This window comes from Amblyomma maculatum, chromosome 10 (genome assembly GCF_055883805.1).
Source record: "Amblyomma maculatum isolate TAMU_Amacu chromosome 10, ASM5588380v1, whole genome shotgun sequence".
NCBI classification, from domain to species: Eukaryota; Metazoa; Arthropoda; class Arachnida; order Ixodida; family Ixodidae; genus Amblyomma; species Amblyomma maculatum.
The window spans coordinates 44,772,191-44,793,904 of record NC_139353.1 but is presented as its reverse complement, the minus strand read 5'-3'; the positions used below and the strand labels follow the sequence as shown (position 1 = coordinate 44,793,904).

The 21,714-nt window shown below is 45.4% G+C and overlaps 1 protein-coding gene across 1 annotated transcript; it reads right to left on the bottom strand.

Moving 5' to 3' along the window:
- Positions 1 to 660: 660 nt before the first annotated feature.
- Poxm (paired box pox-meso) lies at positions 661 to 17,521 on the bottom strand. The gene is made up of 4 exons (XM_084580937.1): positions 17,405 to 17,521; positions 8,886 to 9,110; positions 2,807 to 2,991; positions 661 to 811 (listed from the first exon to the last, which is right to left on the bottom strand). Exons 1-4 carry the CDS (start codon positions 17,456 to 17,458, stop codon positions 661 to 663), a joined length of 615 nt encoding a protein of 204 aa, XP_084437063.1. The 5' UTR covers positions 17,459 to 17,521.
- Positions 17,522 to 21,714: the final 4,193 nt, after the last annotated feature.

Here is a 21,714-nt window from a genome sequence, read left to right as displayed (position 1 = left end):
CCAATTAATTTCCCCAAGAATGACCCGTATACATCCAGCACTGAGCCGAAGACACTTGTGAGCTTCGCAAACTGTTAATTATTGCACTAGAAAAGTGTGAGTAATCGAATCATGCATACGTACTACATATAGCGTAAAGAGCCGTATCCTATACGAAATGATACTCGAGAACTTCCTCCGCGCCGTCGATGAAAAGTGCGCCTATGCTAACTGCGTGGCTGCTATATGTATAATAAATCGTGCAAGGTTGCATCCGGGTATACGATTGAACGTTTTCATATTCTGTCGCCGCACCGCGGTTCCTAAACCCTTTCTTTTCCCTCCCTTCTCATTTCCGCATGTCGGGAGAAAGCCAAGCTAATCCTGTGGTCTCAGCGTCGTTCGCTGCTCGCAAACGTAGAAGACTCGCACGAGTGACTTTTTGTTGATCCCAGGCTTCCTTTCTGTTGACACCGAGAACTTCCACGCTGATGAGGAGGAGCCACCGTCACGATCGAGCCTATACAGGACTTTCGGAGTCTCGCAAAGCGAGTCAGGTTTTCCGGCCTCCATCGAAGTGTCTCGTAGATCATCGGCAGCGCCTTTGCACAGCTGGGGCTGTCACGTGACGCAGTTGGGGTGAAGAGAAGGCTGCTGCAGAACAGCGGCAGCGAGATGGCGTCAGAGAGGCTGTCCGGCGGCTGCGGCCGCTGCGGCGCCTTGCAGGTAGTAGCCGTGCAGGTAGTAGCTGTGCGGGTGCGGGTAGCCGCCCAGCAGAGGAGGAGGTGGGTGATGTGGGGGAGCCCAGCGACTCAGTTGCGCCGCCTGCAGACTGCGCAAGTAATGGGGGCGGTGAGCGATGGTATTATTCTTTCTTTGTTCTAAACACCGTTTCAGTGAACATTAGAAAAAATTCACGAAATTAGAGAGTTCACAACGAAAAAAAAAAAAGTGTTTTCGGAAATTAACTGTCAGCCACAGCGAGCCTAATTTGCTGTAAAACTTTCCTAATTACGTAGCCAATTAACTAACACTCGCCAGTTACTTTTCAATTACGTGCACACTTTGGAGGCTACATTGGCTATATTTCAAAGCCGTGTGCAAAGCAATGCCACATCATCTTTTGAAACGAAGAAAGACTCTTTATGATGGAGCTGTAATTCCCTTTCCAGGAATTTTGGAGTGTTGAGTGCACCATCCGGTGCTCACACGGTAATCAATAAATTGACCTTTACAATAAACGCCAAGCGCTTGAACAAAATATCGCCTGTGGCAAAGTAACCCAATTTCAATAGCAATGCTTTGAACGTTTTTTAGCATTCTTTTTTTTTTTTTTTGGTTTTAATAAGTCTGCGCTGAGGAAATGTAGCCAAACACGACATAAAGTGTGCACGAACGTTATATAGCCTTCACATAATCACTTGACACGCGGTGTTCTCCGCTCGATTACACACTCGTCAAAACAGCACACTCCGGTAGCAACTTACTCACATATCAATCATCAACCTCTGCCCAGACAAAGGTAGGGAAAATGGAACCCCTGCTGGAATTCAGCAGGAGAAGATACCCTTTTCTTTCTGTCGTCTGATGAATAGCCGCATTTTCTTTTCTTTTTTTCATTCACACGGCCACATGCTTACGCATTATTATTATTATTATTATTTTTTTTTTTCAGTTTCTCTGACCTCCTCAGTAGTTCGACCGATTACAGAGCTGGACGCTCAATTTATATTCCAGTCTTATTTGGGCGCTTTTTCATATCAGAATAATAGCTTGTGAGGCGAGCTGGTGCATATAATAACCAGAACTGCGGCGCGCCGTAGACGAACACGGAGAGAAAAACACAACACAGGCGCACACTACTACTTGTAGTACAAAACGCAACTCAAACTTCCTTTTACACCCAGCCACAACTTCCTCCTCTACTTACAAGTTCATCACACTCGCACCTCTTCTGTCCCAAGCAGGTATACGTCTGGCCAACAATAAATGCTTTTCCATATGCATTTCTGAGCCCCATGCACGAAGTACAGGCAAAGGGACGTCTAGCGGATGTTCACGAATTTGTTACACTCGAGCGTGTGTCTAGTGCACTGTAGTTTTGGCTAGTCTTCTTATGGAAGACATATGTTTTTGGTAGAAGTAAGTATAAACTTGATCCCTGCAACACCGTGCCGGGGAGGGAAAAAGCGTTTGCATGGTTTCTGTTTCAATCTATCTCTGTCCATGATTCATGCTGGTTAGTTGTGAAGCGGGATGAACCATGTTACCGTACCTGGCAGAATTACTTTTCAAAGGGAATTAAATGACATTGCTAATTACTTTGCTAAAAATCGCAGAAAAGTAATTACATTACATTACTCATTACTGTTCCCCAAAAGTAATGAAATTACATTACAATTACTTCTACTGTGTAATTCAATTAGTCTGAAATTACTTTCTAGTTTCCATAAATGCAAAAACTAAGTAAAGCTATTAAATAAAACAACTTGTTATCCAGAGTATTCTAGTTGACTATAGTTCTGCTCAATCTGTCTCCTTTTGCCAATCCGTTACGCTGGCTTCGGATTGCAGTACGTCGTTCCTGCTTTCGCGCACTCTACTTCGTTGTCTATTGAAGGAGTGATGGCGCACTTTAGTAAAAGTAATTTCGAGAGGGGTTAATTACTTTGCTGCGAAATTACTACCAAAAAGTAATTCATTACATTATTAAATTACCAAACTGAAAAAGTAATTCATTACATCACAAATTACGAAAAAAAGTAATTAAATTACAGTAATTTCATTACTGTAATTCAGTTACTGCCATGTATGCATGTTACCGTACCTGGCAGCGGCGGCCGTTGCCGTAGCCGTGGCGTGCGTGACCTTGTTGCGCAGAATGCGGCTGATGCTGCTGACCGAAGGCACGTTGCCCTTGTCGCAGACGCCCTCGGACAGGAGCCGGTTCCGTATCTCCCACGCGAAGATGCCGGGGTCCCGCCGCTTCAGCTCACGGATGCACGCCACAACCTGCAACGCAAACGTTGACATTTAAAATTAAAAAAAAAAAAAACTTCGTTTCGCGCCCGTTTTGCACGGTTTCAAACGTTAAACTCCTTGAGCCATAAGCCACTCCTTGCGAGTACGGATTTTAACGATTTAAATTTCCATTGGAATGTCCGATGTTGTACCTCGAAGCAATGTGAGGTCTCCATGACGCTCATGCGTTGTAGAATTCCTTCCCTCAATCTTTATTTATGTCGCTCTGGATTCACGCCGTCGAATCTTTGTGCGTCATGTAAATGACGTGGAAACAATTGAACATTATAACCTCTCCTGCCACAGGTATGCTACTCAGAGAAGAAATTATTTAGAAATACCTCTTGCTTGCCTAGGATTGCCATTTACAGTTCCTGTCCTCCTCTCCTTTGGTGCAACCGTCAATCCTGAAACCGGTGTGTGACTTACTTCATAATTATAATACTGCTTCTGGAAGATTTGTGTGTTAGTGCTGATCTGTCTGAATTGTATTTTTTTTATTATTATTTTTATTATTTTACAATTTCATTCCTTTCTATTACTATCGCCTCAAAATTTCAAATTATTTCAGCAACACTAACTCCTAATTATTAGGTTATCTATCATACAGTCAAATCGACATTATCAATTATATTATGTCACCTACAACCAATTCTGGCCAATCCCCCACTGTGGGTATGTGCCATTATAACGAGGGAGAAGAAGAAGAAGGAGAAGAAGAAGAAGAAGAAGGAGAAGAAGAAGAAGAAGAAGACATTGAATGAGTGGCGCAAAGGCCATGCATGGCCAAATTGCGTAAAACAACGGCTGGGTTGGATTCAGTGCCGTGTGTTCAGTGTCGTCCGTTATCGATCTTTCCCTAAATGACGAGACGGCATATGACGACAAAGAGCCCCGAGATTCCGGCGATGATTCGGTCCTGCTGTTGCAATAACAAAAGCTCAACGGCTTGTTTTCCCCCTTCCCACTGTTCCTTTTGACAGCTTACCGCTTACCACAGTCTAAGTTTAAAGCTAGATCAGGTTTAAGTTTCAGGCACTAACAATCACCCGTATTGAAGTTTATCGTATGTGTACTGAAGGTTATGCTATGGTAACTCTGCAATTAGGTTAGATCTGCGAGTGCAAGTCCCTGCGTTCAACGTAGTTTAACCAGATATGGGTACGGTAAGTGTCATATTTTAAATAGATGAGTTATTAAATAAAAGGTAACAAATAATTGTTCGAGTTCACGACCGTTACTGTTCAGGTTGCCTTTAGGTTATGATTCAGAAAGGTGCTGGCAATTAATGGCAGACACACAGCAGGTCTTGGTGCGATGGTGTCACGAAAGAAAGACGAATTTTTGTCCAGTGGACAAACTGTAAACACAGTTTTTTCACGACCAAGAGCTTAGATGCGAGGATGATTATGCTGCGTTTATATATATATATATATATATATATATATATATATATCTATATATATATATATATACCCTCCAGTTTATAATGCCAAGACTTTAAGTTGAGCCGTGGTTCAACAATTGCATCAGTACCACTTTCCATCGTCCTGGTAAGATGAGCCGTGGTTCAACAATTGCATCACTACCGCTTTGCATCCTCCTGGAGGCAAAATCCGCTACTTTCCACCGCATTCTCGAACCCCAGTTCCAGCCCGGCTTTCCACCGCTTAGTAGAGAGCAAACAGCAATGCACGTCGCACTGTTTATTTTCTAGGGACAAGAAACGAGCGGAATATGTATGCGCTGGTGACCCACACAGTACGCGCATGCACGCGGTCTTATGCATGCCTTCGTATCTATGCATACACATATAGCAATGCGAATCATAGCTCCAGAGAGAGAGATGGGGGGAGGACGAGTCGCGGGCCACCACCTGCGCCAATGGCGGCTCTGGCCTCTTCTCGGGAAGCGACCGCTGGCGCGCGGCGCGGTACCGTTTGTTTGCTCGGCGGCTCCTTTTCCGCGAACGCCTCTGCGTTTTCTTCTTCCTCTCGTTCGGCCATATTCCGGCTCTTCTAGCGTTTCCCGCTCTGCTGCTGCCGTCTTCTTCTTGGCTGGAGCGCGGAGGCGCTGTTCCGGATCGGGTTGCAAAAAGCGGCGGCACATGCGGTCGAGGGTGTTCGTGGAAACAGATCGTGCCGCACTGCTCGTTGACACTCGGTCCAGGCTGTGGCCGGAGGCCCGTCTGCGGCGGCGGCGGCGGCAGGGGGAGGAAGAAGCCCCTGCTCATTATTATACGCGGAATCGGCGGGAACAGGAGAGCCTTGTCTTTCTATCCCGCCGGGCGGTACTGATGGCGGCGCTGCGGGCGCCTTCTTGGCGACCGCTCTGCGAAGCACTCCCTGCTGTTTGTCGGGGGCAGTGAGCGACGCGTCGATATGCACATATACTATGTGCTTAAATTTCTTTACGACTGGTAACATCACTGAGGAGCCTTTCTTCACACTTATTTTTTTTTTTCTTGGAGTTAATAAACATATTCGTAATTACGTATAGAACAGGAAAGCAGAATAGTCGAAAAAAAACTACAGAACCGTGTCAAAATACGACAAAATATTCTTTAGTTCTGTAGTTTTTCTGTAGTATATATTTCTGTTGTGTGTAGTTCTGTAGCACTTTTCTGTTGTAACTACAGAAATGTTACTACAGAACATTCTGCTGTCACAACAGGTTTCCCGTCAAAAACCGCACAGAAATTCTGTCGTAACAACAGAAAATTTTCCGTGTTTTTTTCCGACTGGGATGAGACGGGCGTATATTTAGGTGAACATTTTGCACGAGAGAAATATTCGTTACATCTGGGCCACAACAGCTACAGTGTGTCACAAAACGCCGCAATCGGGGATAAAGAAAGTTTCTTCACTTTCTCATTAAACTTATGAGATCCGCTTTAGCTGCACCTTTAAGGCTATGGCGCAGCAGTGTTAAAGGCTCCCATGAGGCTCCCCACCAGTCTCCTCCTTCGCGTACACGCACTTAGCTTACTCGCTTAATCGATAATCGCTTAATCGGTGTCTGTTATATCTCGCAAATACTGATTAACATACAGTCGTATATGCTACTGCGTTATAGGAAATAGTACACACGACACCAATATGAAGTCCCGCTTTAAACAAGTCGAATTTATGGCCATCAGTCGATATCATTGGCTGGGCAGCCTCCTTTTAGGGGCATTCGCCGCTTGATACTTGATTTGCGCCCGGCTGATGCTTTTAGTTATTCGATCATTACCACTACACTGTCTGTGTGCGAATCAGCAATGATATACATTAGAGAACAAGAAACTTGCGGTTGGCGTCGACTACTTTTCCGTTCCCTCTCTATGTCCCTCTCTACCTCCCAAGATCGACATTGACTCTTCATCTATAGTCGTTGGAGAGAGTGTTTTACTGCCTCATCAGTCACGCTGGAGTTCTGAGCGTGAGTGCTCAGCAGGAGTGCGGAAAGTTGGTGTTGTGTTGTGTTGGTTTAGTATGGCGCATAAGCAACTAGGTTGGTTTGGTTTGTGGGGTTTAACGTCCCAAAGCGACTCAGGCTATGAGAGACGCCGTAGTGAAGGACTCCGGTAATTTCGACCACCTGAGATTCTTTAACGTGCACTGACACCGCACGGCACACGGGCGCTTTGCTTTTCGCCTCCATCGAAAAGCGGCCGCCGAGGCCGGCATTCGATCCCGCGTCCTTGGGAACAGTGGTCGAGCGCCGTAACCACTGCGCCACCCCGGCGGGTATAAGCAACTAGGGCTGTCATGAGCCAAGAGCAAGGTTAATATATGTTTTGGTTGCAAAAGAGGAAATGGATATATTAAATATCTATAGTTTGTTTAAAAAGTTTCCTTCTTGTAGGGAACTAAAAACAGATGCTATGGGTCTACGAGTGCTCTTTCTCCTAAAAGTAAGGTGGGGTGGAATGGGATAGTATGATTTTAAAATATAGTAAAATGTTTTCTCCGTAGTGCCTCAAGTTTTGAGCATGTAATTAGAATGTGATTTACAGTGAGTATCTTGCCGCATTCTTCACAGGTCGATTTGTTATGTTTCATCGGTAGAAAGTTTTGTGTAAGATGACTATGTCTAATACGAAGGCGACATACTATATCACTTCCATAAAACGTTGATGCGTGCTCGATCTCCATTCCTCTAGTACAGGCTTTTTGAGGTGCAACTTATTATTTTTTTGGTTGTTCCATATAGAAATGGTAAAAGGAGATAATTAAATTGAGGCATATGCACTTGCTTCCTCAAAATTACACAGCTGCAATTTTTTTTTAATTGTAAGAGACTGACACTATTAGAATAAAGTTTATTGAATCCTTTGTTCCGGAGGTGAATTCAAGACTCGTCATTCAGTCAACGGTGAGTTTATGGCGGTTGTTCCTTGAGGAAACTGTTGTGAGGAGGGGAGTCCACAAGAACAATGTTTTTTGTTGGTGTATACACTTTCATCTTAAAAAAAAGAAAAATGGCACTTGCCGGACTTTCTTACCTTCTATCTTGGAGGAAAAGGTAACTTTCCCCTCACCCACTCTACATATCTTAAAACCGCTCCGGAGTTTAGTCGCCTACAGGCGAAAATTTTCCGAATTGATTCAGAGTCCGAACGCGGGTCACTGAGGCATGCAGTAAATTAATATTTTGTCAAAAGACGAGCAATAGCAACGCCAAGTTATATCTGAAGCAGCCATACAAGCCTGGTATGCGAAAACTGCGGCAATTGTATACAGACTGCGAGAAAAAAAATAAAAACGCATGCGCATTTGAAGCACAACATAATGTCATGCACAATCGCCCTCGGTATAGAACGCCTTAAGAGAGGATCCTTTGCAAAATTTTAAACTGCATTCACTGCGCGCGTATAGCTCACTGTTCAACATCAGCAGCCAGACGCAAGTGAAAGGGACGAAAGAGAGGTGTTCAGATTTCAGATATATCGCAGAACACGGCTAAATTAAATCCCGTCGGACGAAGGCTTTAGCTATTCCGCTGGTTGCACACATATTCGTTTGTAACAGAAACTTCGCGCTTATAATGTCTGTCTCACTCGAACGAAAGTGCAAGAAAAGTATCAAGGCAGGGCATGCGACTCGTCGCGTCACTGAATACCTGAAATAATTGACGCGGCTCAGGGTAAATCCGCCCATGTCTACCAGAACATTCTTGCAAGTGGTGCATGAATTTGCCAGAGGCTTAGCGCAGGAAGTCAGGGACATCAAACGCAGAACACCGCCCAGTATAATGCACCTTCAGCACTTTGGCTGTCAAGAATCCATATTTCCTTTTCTCTTGAGTAATAAATGCATCCATTTCTTTTGGCGCGCAGTCACCTGACGATGGTAGCGGATGCCAATATCTAGATATCGCCCCTTTTTATCGACGCCGAAACAACAGACGCAAAACTGTAAAGTAAAAAAAAAAAAAAGTTGCCATATCTAATTATGAACATTTATTTATCTATGTCTCTATCTCCCACCACAGGGCGTGCAGCCCTAGTGGAGTCCGGAAGCCACTCCTGCTCGAAAGTAATTCATCTGTTCGATGTGCCATTAGGAATTTAGCAGGGCATAAAATATAAATTTGCTCGCTTTGGGTTACAAGTCACTACACTATATGTGGTTCCACGTGAGGGTTTAAAGATGAGTTAGTATTGGTCATACTCTCGGACACAGAAACAATGCTAAAGAGAGCACTTTGTTTCATTTAGAAGTTGGGTCGTATACCGGGCATCCACCCAGCTGTATATTTCGTTAATTACCGCTGATAGGTTTTCCTTAATGATCTGCATAATTACGACACTTTCCGAATATTAAGGAACTTTTTTTTTTAGGCAAAAAACGTGCGCCCATTGCGGGAGTAAATGCGGTACATGAGGTTGGCACAGATACCTTGGGCGTGGTGACGCGGGGTTTGCTTCCGCCGATGGCTCCAGGCAGGATCGAGCCGGTCTCGTGGAAGCGCGCCAGGATCTTGGAGACGCATCCGTGCGAGACCCGCAGCTGCCTCGAAATGTCGCATGGCCGCACGCCGAGTTGCGCCAGTTCTACGATGCGCAGCCGCACGGCGTTGGGCAGCGGCCGACCGTTGACGAACACGCCACCAAGCTGGTTCACCTGCAGCGGACACGTTCGTTGAAGCTGGCTCCTATGGAAAGACCGTGCAGCTTTCCAACGATGAAGACGTATACAGTCGTGAGCAAAAGTGGTATACAACACTCAGCCGGTGGCGGAGCTCGAGAAAACTGCATGCCAACTTCATCTGGCAACAGCTACGTAAAATCGAGACAATAATGGCAGTGCTCCATTTGATTGACATGTTTGTGTCACTGTCGCTGTCCCTTGCGCTGACGCTAGATGGCATTTCGATTCAGTTTTCTCGAGCTCTGCCATCTGCCGAGTGTTGTGTACCACTTTTGCTCACGACTGTATACGTCACTTTCGCTGAAAGGGGAGGCTTTTATAGGCTGTATTCAAGAATAATAAAAGAAAAGTTAGCTAAAGGCTTTATACCACCCCTGGCTGTTTCGGCAAGCAAAGTGTACGGTGTGTCACGGCAGTTGTTCGCGAGCCTAAGCGAGTCTAGGTAACATTACTATCTAGTTTTAAACAGTGACGTCACAGGATCTTTTTCAGTCTTCATGTCACGAGTTTGGATCAACAGGCGGAGAAAAAGGTACATTTTATGAGCGAGAAGCTGGTCACCCACCGATCCCGTCAGAAGTTCTGCTGTCACAAGAGCAGATCGCTCTGCCATTCCGCACGTCCTGCACGCTGGGCATCCAATGTGCGAACGAGATGGCCACACCTCGGCAGAGGCTTTCGCTACAAATTAGTTACAGCATGTTTACGTCTCTGTACCTTTCAAGCGTTTTTCTCGCACCACTGGTGATGCTTACCGAGAAATGCACGCGATGGTTACAGCACCTTATATATTTCCCGAAAACCAATTTAGTACGAAAGCTTTTATAGTCGATGCTGGATATATCGAACTCGAAGGAGATTACAAAATAGTTCGATATATCGATAATTCGATATATAAAACATGTCATTAGATTAGCTGCACTGGGACTCAGAAAAGTGAATATACGGTGTAACCATATGGACCCTTTTCAAAACTCTAGAAGTCAGCTTCTCTGCACAGCAAAAACCCTTCACCATGGCGGCTAAGCCTGTTACGCAGGCGTCTAAGCAAGCGCTTTCTTCGGCGATGTGCTGCGCGCCGGCATATTGACAGGTCACTGCAGCGAGGCTCACGTGCAAGCGCCTGATCGCCAAGCGTCACCTCGCGCCAGACATCGGACAAGGGGGGCACTGAGTGCACCTCCACGTGCCGCAACACAAGCGCGAGCGGGTGCTCCAAATATTTTGCAGGAACAGATCGAAGCACCGAGGCTGTCGCTGCTCGCACCTCACGTGTCGCTGTTATGGATGGTGCTTTGGAAAAGCCGTCGTTCATCATAAGAGGTCTGATTACGTTACTGGTGCGTGAGAAACGCTGTAATACAGTGAAAATGGAGTACAGTTGATTTATTTGCCTTCTTGAGTGGTGAAGTAGCCGCAAGCCTTCGCACACCTATAGGCTGGTATCACCGCACGACCTGTACACCGAGTTTTGGCTTTTCTGCCTTGTATACCAATGTAGCGTATAAATGAGCCTGCAGGACGAAAGGGCGTTTTCAGCCGGGCTCTACGTTCACTTCGTCTAGTGATTTTACAGCGTTAGCGCTGCCAGAGGCTGCGCACCCAAACAGGTTCCGCGCTTCTTGCAGGGGCACGGCGCGTAGTTCAATATAGCGAATGTTCCCTTGAGCGGGTGTTCGGTAAACGCAAACACCAATTCTATATACTTTTTCATGGGGTTTTCAAGGCGATGTTTTGAGAGTTCGATATAAGCAATAATTCCACATATTCAGGTTTAATATATCGCGGAGTGGATCGACCGCACACGATCGTCAGAGCCGAGCAATCATCTGGCTTGTGCCTGTCTAATGACTGGCCCGTCAAATGGTGGCATCACAACCCACGTGTCCTGGTGCGGTTAATTCAAACAGTGCTTTCACAAGTTGTACCATCGGTCCAGCAAGCTTAAACCGCGGATATTTTCCTTTTTTTTTTTATTGCGCCACAGCTACCACACCTTTCCTTCGGGCATATCCTCCATGTCCACACAGTGCGCATCCCGACCGCGGCTAGCCGGATTTCGATAAAGACGAAACGGAAGAGGCACCTGTGCGCTGTGTGACATCACACTCCCACGAGGTCAAGATTATTACAGAGCCCTCCACCTCTTTTTCTCTTTCTTCTTTCGCTCCTACCTTCCTCCCTTCACTCAGGGTCTGAAGGCGTGGTTGAGGCGTCCATCATATAGCGAGACAGTGCACACGTACGTCGTACACGCCGTCTTCCATTTCCGAGAGACCATTTTTCAGATTTCGTTTTCAAATTCGTGGATGAGCATGCACCGTGCCCGCAAAGTCGAGCAGGAGAGCCACACCGGAGAAAGCTTTTCGCTGAGTTGTCCATACATGGCAAAATTACTTTTGAAAAAGAATTAAATTACATTACTAATTACTTCGCTGAAAATCGCAGAAAAGTAATTAAATTGCATTACTCATTACTCCTCGCCAAAAGTAATGAAATTGCATTACAATTACTTCGACTGAGTAATTCAATTACTCCAAAATTACTTTCTAGTTTCCATAAATGCGAAAACTGAGTAAAGTTATTAAACAAAACAACTTGTTCTCTAGAGTATTCTAGTTGACTATAGTTCTGCTCAATTCTGTCACCTTTTGCCAATCCGTTACTCTGGCTTCGGATTGCAGCACGTCGTTCCTGCTTTCGCGCACTCTACTTTGTTGTCTATTGAAGGAGAGAAGGCGCACTTTAGTAAAAGTAATTTCGAGAGGAATTAATTACTTTGCTGCGAAATTACTACCAAAAAGTAATTCACTACATTACTAAATTACCAAGCCGAAAAAGTAATTCATTACATTACAAATTACCGGAAAAAGTATTTAAATTACAGTAATTTCATTACTGTAATTCAATTACTGCCATGTCTGGAGTTGTCAGTGTTCGGCAACAGTTCAGGCGATGTAAATTTTCCAAAATTATAATTTTCCAAAATTTTCCAAAAAGCTTTGACAGAGACAAATGCGTCTTTCGCTGCCCGACGAACATCCGCATAGCCGACAAGAAGAAAATTATACAATAAATTTTAGCGAAAAAAAGAGTCTAATTACCTTCAGATTCTGTGTTTCTGTATTCTTTAAAGAAAATGTACGCTGTACCTACAGTGCCCTTTGAGGTGCACATGCGCATCTTCGTCCTCATCAAAGCTCCTTTTAGCCAACGCTTCCCACGCGAAACCTTTTGCGTGGGAAGCGCATCCTTTCATTCTTTGCCGCTACCGGCCTCTTTGCCGCTCAGGCGACGAGCAGGCCCTACAACAGCCGTACTTCCTGTATATTCAACGCCGTACACTGAGCGTCGCTGAAAGCGCGATTTAGCACGGCGCATAATGAGCGTGAAGCCGACGCTGATCTCGTTTGCTTCTTTTTCCATCCTCACCAGCGCAGCGCATACCGCGCTGTACAACTGAGCCATATGCGACGGAGTCCCCACCACGAGTGGGAGCCATAAAAAGTTCCTCCCGTATATACTCCGCGTGCTTGGCACGGTCACTTCGAGATGACGAATCCGCGGCACCGCTACGGCGGGAAATGGTGGCGCGCAAAAGAAAAGAAAAATCTTGTTACAAAGAACCTCCGGCGGGCGGGAGACCGGTGATTAATCATGGTCGAATAAACCCGGCTACATATATAGCTCATGTCTGTGTGTTGTATACGCGAACAATGTTACACTCTGCTGTATGCATGATACGCTATATTGCTTACACTATACTCTAACATTTTTCGCATTGCACCTCTATCACACGGATAAACAATGGTTCCCCACTTGTGTGAGAGCTGTGCATGTATCTACACTCCCAGTCGTAATAAAGAGCGTGATTCGGCGTTTAAAAGTTTCTCACGTCTTATCAAGCGAACATTAGGAAGTACTTCGTGTATATGTTAGAACATATATAGGTAGTCGGCTTGCTTATGAGTCGGATAAACGATTGTATCTTATTTAGGGACGCGTGAGAAATTTTCAAACGTCGAAGCGTGCTCCGTAATATTTTGACTGTGCTGCAGGTCTGTTAACTTTTTGTTTGCGAGTTCTTAATTGTTTTCGATATCGATTTGGGTGCCCTGTTGGGTTCTTTGAAACGGCTTCAGAGAATAATTAACGTCTTGCTATTTATAGCGAGAAAGTAATGGCCGTCTGCACTTGTCAAAGTATCGGCCCGTGCAGACACATGCTTCCACGTGACAGACGAAGCTGCCTCTGAGCCTTTAGTAAACGGTATACATATATCTCCATTTCAGGACCGATTTTGACGGTCTAGCGATATATGCCGCGGGTACAGTCTTACTGGCATAGGCTAACTGTGCAAACGTCATATAGGCTGATACGTTCGGAAAACGTTTTGACATAGATGTTTTTCTATAATTTCTCGCATGCGGAACTGAGACCTTTACTCTGAGCTAAGAGCCATTCTTTAATGTTGCTGCCACGTCCTTTACCCTCCTACTTCTCTCACTATTCAGCATATATGACTTCACCCGGGGTTGCCAGAACTTCGGTGCATGCTTAAGGCACTGCCGCATATCAGCCGATTTCGCGAGAAATCGCGTGATTGAAATTTTTACCCAAACGGCTGATTACAATCGAAGTGAAAACTATTAGAAAGCTTCGCCATTTTCTATATATGCTCTGACAAGAGTTAACTGCTTTGGGGACGGTCTTGGGCAGTGATGGGTGAAAAGGTTTAACGAGCTGCAGGTGGGGCGAAGTGGGACGCGTCATATAATCGTGGATGGCTCGGGATTCATTTCGATTACCTCGCTGTTTTTTGTTCGTTTTTTTTTTTTACGCACGCTGATAGATACACAAGAGGACACGTGGGCGTTTTTATACTCAGCTTCCATCGAAGTCGATCTTGTATACATTCTCAATATACAGAAATAAATTTCATTAGCTGGCTCGGACACGGCACGAATAGGTCGTGTGCTAGTCAATTAATTGCGTTGACGAGAATCTTCAAGAGCTGTAACGTTTCCGCATATATATACATACATATATTTATTTATCTATTTCTTTTTTTTTCAGCGCGGGGGGACACACATAGTTCAGCAGATCTCAACAGTTATTATTTTTTGTTTATTGCGAACATATAGTATAACTTAGTGGTTGAAATGCCTTTTTTTTTTTTTCGAAACTTACAATGACGCAATGGCTCAAATATTTTTTTGGGGTACTCATAGTTAAAGCTCCATCGTTCAAAAAAAAAATTAAAAGGGAAAAGGGGTAGAGGGGGACTCATAGCCGCTGAACGGTTTAAATAATTTTTGAGAACTCACAGAGCCTCAACCTTGTTCAATGTCCTTTTCTTTTTTTCGAAGTAATAGCAGCTCAACGGCTCAAATATTTATGCTCTCAATAATGATATATGCAGCAGGGAGCACTGCTCGTAAAGGCTAACTGCTCGCGGATGGCGAAACAGCTTAGCGAGATAAAAATGAAGAGAGATCTTTTACGCTTGTGCACGATAAACTGGAGGCTAACGATGCGTCCCATGTTTGGGATGACGCCAAGATTAGTCTGCCTCATGGAAGACACGAGTGGCACGCTGTCGCTGACGGCGCGTATACCCGTGCGATCAGGTAACGTGTATAGAACTTAGCGTCGAAATATGCGGCGGCGCATTCTTAAATCCCTGTGAGATTAAAACAAGTTTACTTGTATTTACAACCACTGATTGCTGGAGTCGCAGAGTTCTTGCATATATTGTATGATTTTCACCTGATATTACTTACTTTGTTTATTTATTATCCATATTTACCATATAGAGGCTATCACGAGGGTTACATTTCGTTTAGGTAAAAAAAAGATATTTTATTCGCGCTAATAAAATCGTTAGTGAATAGTGATACTTTAGAGATTAATAAATGGTACACACAGCGTGTCAGTATCCAAGAAGAACATTTCAAGACGAAAAGAAGCGAAAGCAGTTCAGTTCAGTTGAGTCGTTCAGTCGTGTCCGACTCTTCGTGACCCTATGGACCATGTCACGCCACGCTTTCCGGTCTCTCACTATCTTCCTAACATCACATAACTTCATCTGCAGTGCCTCGAGGATGCCATCTAACCATCGCGTTCGCTGCCTACCCCTTCTCCGGCGACCCTCAACCTTTCCCAACATCAAATCTTTCTCCAGCGACTCCTCTCTTCTCATCAGATGACCAAAGTAGCTGAGCTTTAACTTTAGAATTTGACCCTCAAGTGAGCAGTCAGGGTTTATGGTCGACAATATCGACTGATTTGATCTTCTGGCAGTCCAAGGAACTCTCAAGAGTCTTCGCCAGCACCACAATTCAAACGCGTCAATTCTTCGGCGGTCAGCCTTTTTCACAGTCCAACTCTCGCATCCATACATCACAACTGGAAAGACCATAGCACGGGTTATACGGATCTTGGTTGGCAGACTAATGTCTCTGCTCTTTACTAGGCGGTCAAGGCTAACCATTGCTCTCTTTCCCAGAAGCAGGCGTCTCCTAATTTCATGGCTGCAGTCTCCTTCCGAGGTAATCTTGGCTCCCAAGAACAGAAAATCTGTCACAGCTTCCACTTCTTGTCCATTGATGCTCCAGGACTTGATAGGGCAAGACGCCATGATCTTCGTCTTTTTAATGTTCAGTTTAAGCCCAAACTTCTCACTCTCTTCTTGTACGCGCATCAGAAGTCTCTTGAGTTCCACTTCACTTTCTGCCATTAAAGTGGTATCATCCGCATATCTAAGGTTGTTGATACGTTTTCCAGCAATCTTCACTCCAGCTGAAGACTCGTCCAGACCGGCCTTTCTCATGATGCACTCTGCATATAGGTTAAATAGGCAGGGCGACAGTATGCAGCCTTGCCTCACCCCTTTCTCAATCGGAAACCAATCAGTAAGACCATGCCCAGTTCTGACTGTGGCCTCTTGCCCTTCATAAAGGTTCCTGAGGAGACAGATGAGGTGAATTGGAACTCCCATCTCTTGGAGAGCTTGCCACAATCTGCTGTGATCTACGCAGTCAAACGCTTTTGCATAATCAATAAAGCAGAAGTAAATGGGTTTCTGGAACTCTCTTGCTTTTTCCATGATCCAGCGAAGGTTGGCAACTTGGTCTCTAGTTCCTCTGCCCTTGCGAAACCCAGCTTGCACGTCCGGAAGCTCCCGATCCACATACTGCTGCAGCCTACCTTGCAGAATTTTTAACATCACCTTGCTAGCATGCGAAATAAGAAGCGAAAGCATGTACTAGCAAATAATAATAGGACGTGACACTGAGGAGATTATATTATACATTGTCTTCTCTGTGTTTAAATTTTTTTTTACAATGCCCGACCACGGACTATTTTAAGAATTCAGCTTTTCAAACGTTTTTATCCGCACCTTAACATCACTTCATCAGTGCGTCATTATGGCTTTTATAAGCCCGACTTCGCTGTATGTATTTATGTGTTGTGCAACTCAACTCCCGCCATTGTTGCTGGATCTTGCAACTGTTGACGAAGCTGTATGTATATATCTGTTATTTATGGCGGACCAGCATGCTCTATAATACCATTTTGGAAAATGTGGCATTTATGTTGTCAATTTTTAATTTTGATTAGGATAAGTAGAGTTTATTTGTAATCTTTCAGAAGCGTTAGAAAAAAGTTATGAACATCGAATGAATGTTTTGCGAAAAAAAAAATAATAACATTGTAGTTTCGGTTCTGCACGGGACACTGCCTCACTCGCAAACATCGATACCTGTCTGATATCCCCTTACGTTGTCCACAAGCGTGGGACACCAATATCCAAATATCCAGCAAAAGCAACGAAATATATCTTCAATATCACATCATCGTATTGAAGATCACCTTCGTTCCCTTCCCTCTTCCCGACGGTTTTTCAAACCTGCCGCATGCATGGACAACCTCAACGCAACGCTAAGTATACTGCGTCAGATAAAGTTCTTTCTTTCTTTCTTTCTTTCTTTCTTTCTTTCTTTCTTTCTTTCTTTCTTTCTTTCTTTCTTTCTTTCTTTCTTTCTTTCTTTCTTTCTTTCTTTCTTTCTTTCTTTCTTTCTTTCTTTCTTTCTTTCCCCTCTCTGGCTGCAAGTATGCAATAGTTTACAGTAACTGAATGTGCCGCAATACATACCCAAACACAAAATGGCGACGAACTCATGGTGCTTTCTTCAGTCGCGACAGCCGCTTGTGTGTCTATAGGTTATGCTGACTGTGACTGTATACGCGAGCGTTGTACGTACCTCTCCGTACTGCTGCTGCTGGTGGTGGGGCTGCTGGGAAGCCGGCTGCTGCATCGGGTGATGCGCATGGTGCGGGTGGACGCTGCCCAGTCTCGCCTCAGACGACCAGGGTTCCGGAGCTGCTGCGACGACACAACGCACAAAGCGCGCCAACCATCGGCAAGGCTGCTCTCATCGACCGCACTTTTCGACGTGAAACTGCGAAGCCAACTTCCCGCCTAAGTGCTTTATTCATTTCACACAAAACTATACAGTACAGGCAACACTTTCGTCGTTCACTTTTTTTATTGCGAAAGCAATACTACTCTAGGTTTCGAGCCTTCAGCGTGGCGCGGCGGTGGCCACGTCTCACCCGCGTGACGCTGTGACGTCACGCCCCACGTGACACAAAAGCGAGAGATGGGCTCCCAACTCAAGCGGTCGGCGTGGCGCGGTCGGAGCCGCGGCTCAGTTGGCAGGAGCTGCCAACTTGGGTCTCTCGTTTCACATGGGACGCTTATGTTAGAATCAGCCTGCTAGGACCCTGGCATTCACATTACCCCTATAGGCCACTATGGCACATTCATACGGCTTGGTTAAAGCGGGGCTTTATATGTGGGCTGAGGAAGAAGAAAAAAAGAAGAACGCTCGGTCACCCGCAACTAATGCATTCGCTCAATATTTGGTTCAGCAGCGTTGAACTCTTGTAATTTTTTTTTTCAATATAGTGTCCTAGTTCTACATTATTCTATAGATTACTATACTTTATATATTCCATTTTTGTTCAATACATGGAGCGTGCTGCTTTGCTTGACTTAATAAATTTGTCTTGCATGGTGGTATCGGTGCGGATGAGGAGATATTGATTTTAATTCACTAACTGATAAAATTAAAGAAAAAAATAGCGCGCGCTTATGAGTGCGCGCGCGGAATGCACGGTATATCATCCACTCAAAGCACGCTGTACAAGTGCTCAGCACTGCATGTTACCAGAATTGGAATGAACTGTACTAAAACCTATTTATTTAAAACGCTGACTCAACTGTGTACATAAAAATTGATCTCGCGAGAACATATCGCCGAATGTTTCTTCGCTTTGAAAACTCCATATAGGTCGACAAGCATGCACATGGCATATTATGCAGCTTCTTTGTTTATAAAGACACCGTGCTCCGGACGGCGCAGTGATCTTTGTGTACAAGGTGAATCGCACTTTGCGGGAACACGACTCTGGATGACCATGTACCTGTGGCGCGCACTGCACCTAACCCGATCGCGAATCACTGCAGAGTAGCACACAAGAAAAAGTACCTTGAGGCGATGCTTCGCGTCTTCTGTCAGTCTGCATCATATCATTTGCTACCGGTTTGGACGCGGTGGCGCTGCATGTGCGCAGCCATGCGAAGCCGCGTTCCCGCTAAGTGTGATTGACCCTGTACGTGGGTCGAGATGGCTGCGTAAATGAGCCTAAATAATAATAAAAAACCTTCTCATACAATTTCATTATGACGCAAGCTTCCTCTTCGCATCAGTGTTCTTATAGACAACAGACATGCATGGTAGTGGCAGCTTTAGGCGTATGTTGATTGTGCCGCCTTTGTCTGCAGTTATGCATCATGCTCGGACCATCATGCGCTGCCATGTACCATGAAAAAGTACCAGCTAGTTGCCGTCCGCAGATTTTGTTGCGTACAATTATAGCGTTTGGTGCGGCAGAAAATCTGGAGCCAAACATGTCGGGCTTGTTACGACCAAGCATCCGCAATTGCGCGCTCTATTGTTCGCCTGTGGGCATGGATAAGTTTTGTGAATATGTGGTGATGGTCCAATGGCTCTAAGTGAGCCTGTTTCCAGGAATCCTGTTTTGTAAGCATGTTTTGCTTTGTGGACAACCTGCAAATGCCAAATTGACCCTGTCAAGAGAACGTCTGGAAAAACACAAAGAAACGTCCCCCTGCGGGAAATAGCAGGAAGTGCTTTCTTTCTTTTGTTCACCCTTCCAGTCCAGAAGTGCTATCCTCCAGTGATGAATGCCTCCTATCCAAAGGAGACGACAGAGTGACATGTCCGCTGACGTGCAGGACAAGAAAGGAGCATGACTCATACGGCCATTAAGTGATTTCCCGGGAATGCAGGAAAGATTTGCAATTGTCGAAAAGGGACCATGTTGGGAGCCCTATGCGGCGCCACGTGCACTCGGGTTTCTGAGAAGTAAAACCCCTTGTCAGAACCAGCCTGTGGTTTCTTTGCTGAAGAATAGAAATGTACCTCCTCTCCTCGCCGTTCCCAAGCTTTTCCCGCCAACAAGTGATCACGCCCAACGAATGAATGCCGGACCAGTCAGTGCTTCAGACCATCAGTGCAGTGATGTGTTCGATTGGATGCCGATACCTGAGGGGCGTGCCCTGGATTTGGTTGGTCAGCATCTTCAGAGAGGGGCTGGACATAGGGGGTTTTTAAGGACGCTGCAGAGCACGAAATGTCGCTCTGGGCCCTGGGTAAACGGCTCATCCAGTCGCTTCTCGCTATGAACTCTTAACGCTTGTCATTTTGCTGATGTACCCTTCTTCTTCATGTAAATATTCTTGTAAATACGTTTTCTCAAAGTGCCAGTAAACCTGCTTGTACATATTTTACCAACTTCGAAGATTCAGTCCTTCTTCAACCCCGAGTCTCTGCACGCTACCAAGTGAAGGCCGGGTCGACGTAGCCCCAGCGTCACGACAACTGGTGGCAGCGGTGGGATAAAGCCCCAACACTGGTGACCAGCGTTGGGATCTGAATCTACAAGCCACAACATCTGGTGATTGGAGGTGGATCTGAAGCTACAAGCCACAACATCTGGTGATCGGAGGTGGCATCTCAAGCAACTAGCAGGCGCAACAATCGGCCAACAAGAGAGCAGCTCGGAACATCGATCGCATGTGTGGGTGAGTGCTTGGCTTTTCTTCTGATGTGGACCAGGTTCTAGAACAGGGTTAGATTTTAGAACTGGTAAAAAATGTTGAAACGCCTTTAGGTTTGGTAGTTTGCACTGTTGTTTTGGAAGTAGCCGACACTGGGAGCGATCATGGACCTACAAAAGCTGCAGAAACCGGAACTGTTGCAATTGTGTGAGGAATTGGGAATTGATACAAGAGGTTTGGCACGAAAACCTTTGATTATAAAGGCAATCACAGATTTGGGAGCCGATGATGAGGAGCTCAGTGAAGCATGGAACCTCATCGAACAAAAAAAGGAGGAGCAGCTCATACAGCAGAAAGAGCGAGAAAAAGAGGAAAAGAGGCGGGAGCGTGAAATTGAGAGAGAAGCAAAAAAGCGGGAGCTAGAAATTGAGCTCCGGAAATTAGAAGTAGAGTTGAGCAAGAGGTCGGGCAATTGTCCCCAGCTAGCGGTACGTCTTCTCAACAAGGAGGCAGATTTCAAGATGTCAAAGTACATGCAGCCATATGTGATATCAGGGGATATCGGTCTGTATCTGGGTAACTTTGAGCGAACTTGCGAAGAACTGTCCTTCCAGCGAGACACGTGGTCTCAGAGATTATTGACGGTTCTGCCCTGCGAGGCAGCGGAGGTTGTCGCGCGGCTAAACAAGGAGGACGCGGACAACTACGAGAAGGTCAAAGCTTGCCTTCTGATTTTCGGAGACAGAGATGTGCAGGCCTTAACACGTTCAAAGGCGCGAGAACTAGCTACACTGCTCATTCCAGAAAAATCCACAGCGGAGGAAACGGCAGTTAAAACAGTGGTAGATGCGGAAGATAGCGGGTCAGAAAACTTAGAGAGCGAGGCATCTCAGATAAGTCAACTTGAAAGTGAGCTTGATGAGACGCGAAATGAGGACGTTCTTGAGAGTAACCTCTTGCCGCCAGTGTCTAGTAATCTCACAAGACTTTTAAGTGGAACCCGAGAGGACTTAGCTATGGAGCAAGCCGGGGTAAATCTAACGTTAAACCCCGAGGAGATGGGGGACAACTTGATTTGCCTCAGCGGAAAAGGAAGCAACGCTCAGGAGCTTCTCAGAAAGACGGAGCAGAGAGGAGAACTAAAGAAATCCCAGCTGTCCGATCTGGGCGAAATAATAACAGAGTTTGAGGCCTGTTTCGTGGACAGGCCAGGCAGAACTGATTTGACTGAGCACGATATTGAGCTGACTTCAGACGTGCCAGTGCGATCAGGGTGCTACCGATTTTCTCCAAGGCAAAGAGAAATTCTGGATAGGGAAGTAACTCGCATGCTGGAATTGGGAGTAATAAAACCCTCGGAAAGCGATTATGCTTCGCCTATGATCTTAGTAGAATCTCCAGGTAAAGACCCTAGGCCTGTGGTAG

Bases quoted from the DNA above. Each gene is read 5' to 3' on its own strand.
- Poxm (XM_084580937.1), bottom strand. From the start codon at position 17,458: ATGCAGCAGCCGGCTTCCCAGCAGCCCCACCACCAGCAGCAGCAGTAC. The intron at 9,111-17,404 runs GTACGTACAACG...TGTCCGCTGCAG, and splicing joins AGCAGCAGCAGTACGGAGAG to GTGAACCAGCTTGGTGGCGT. The intron at 2,992-8,885 runs GTATCTGTGCCA...TTTGCGTTGCAG, and splicing joins CCCGCGTCACCACGCCCAAG to GTTGTGGCGTGCATCCGTGA.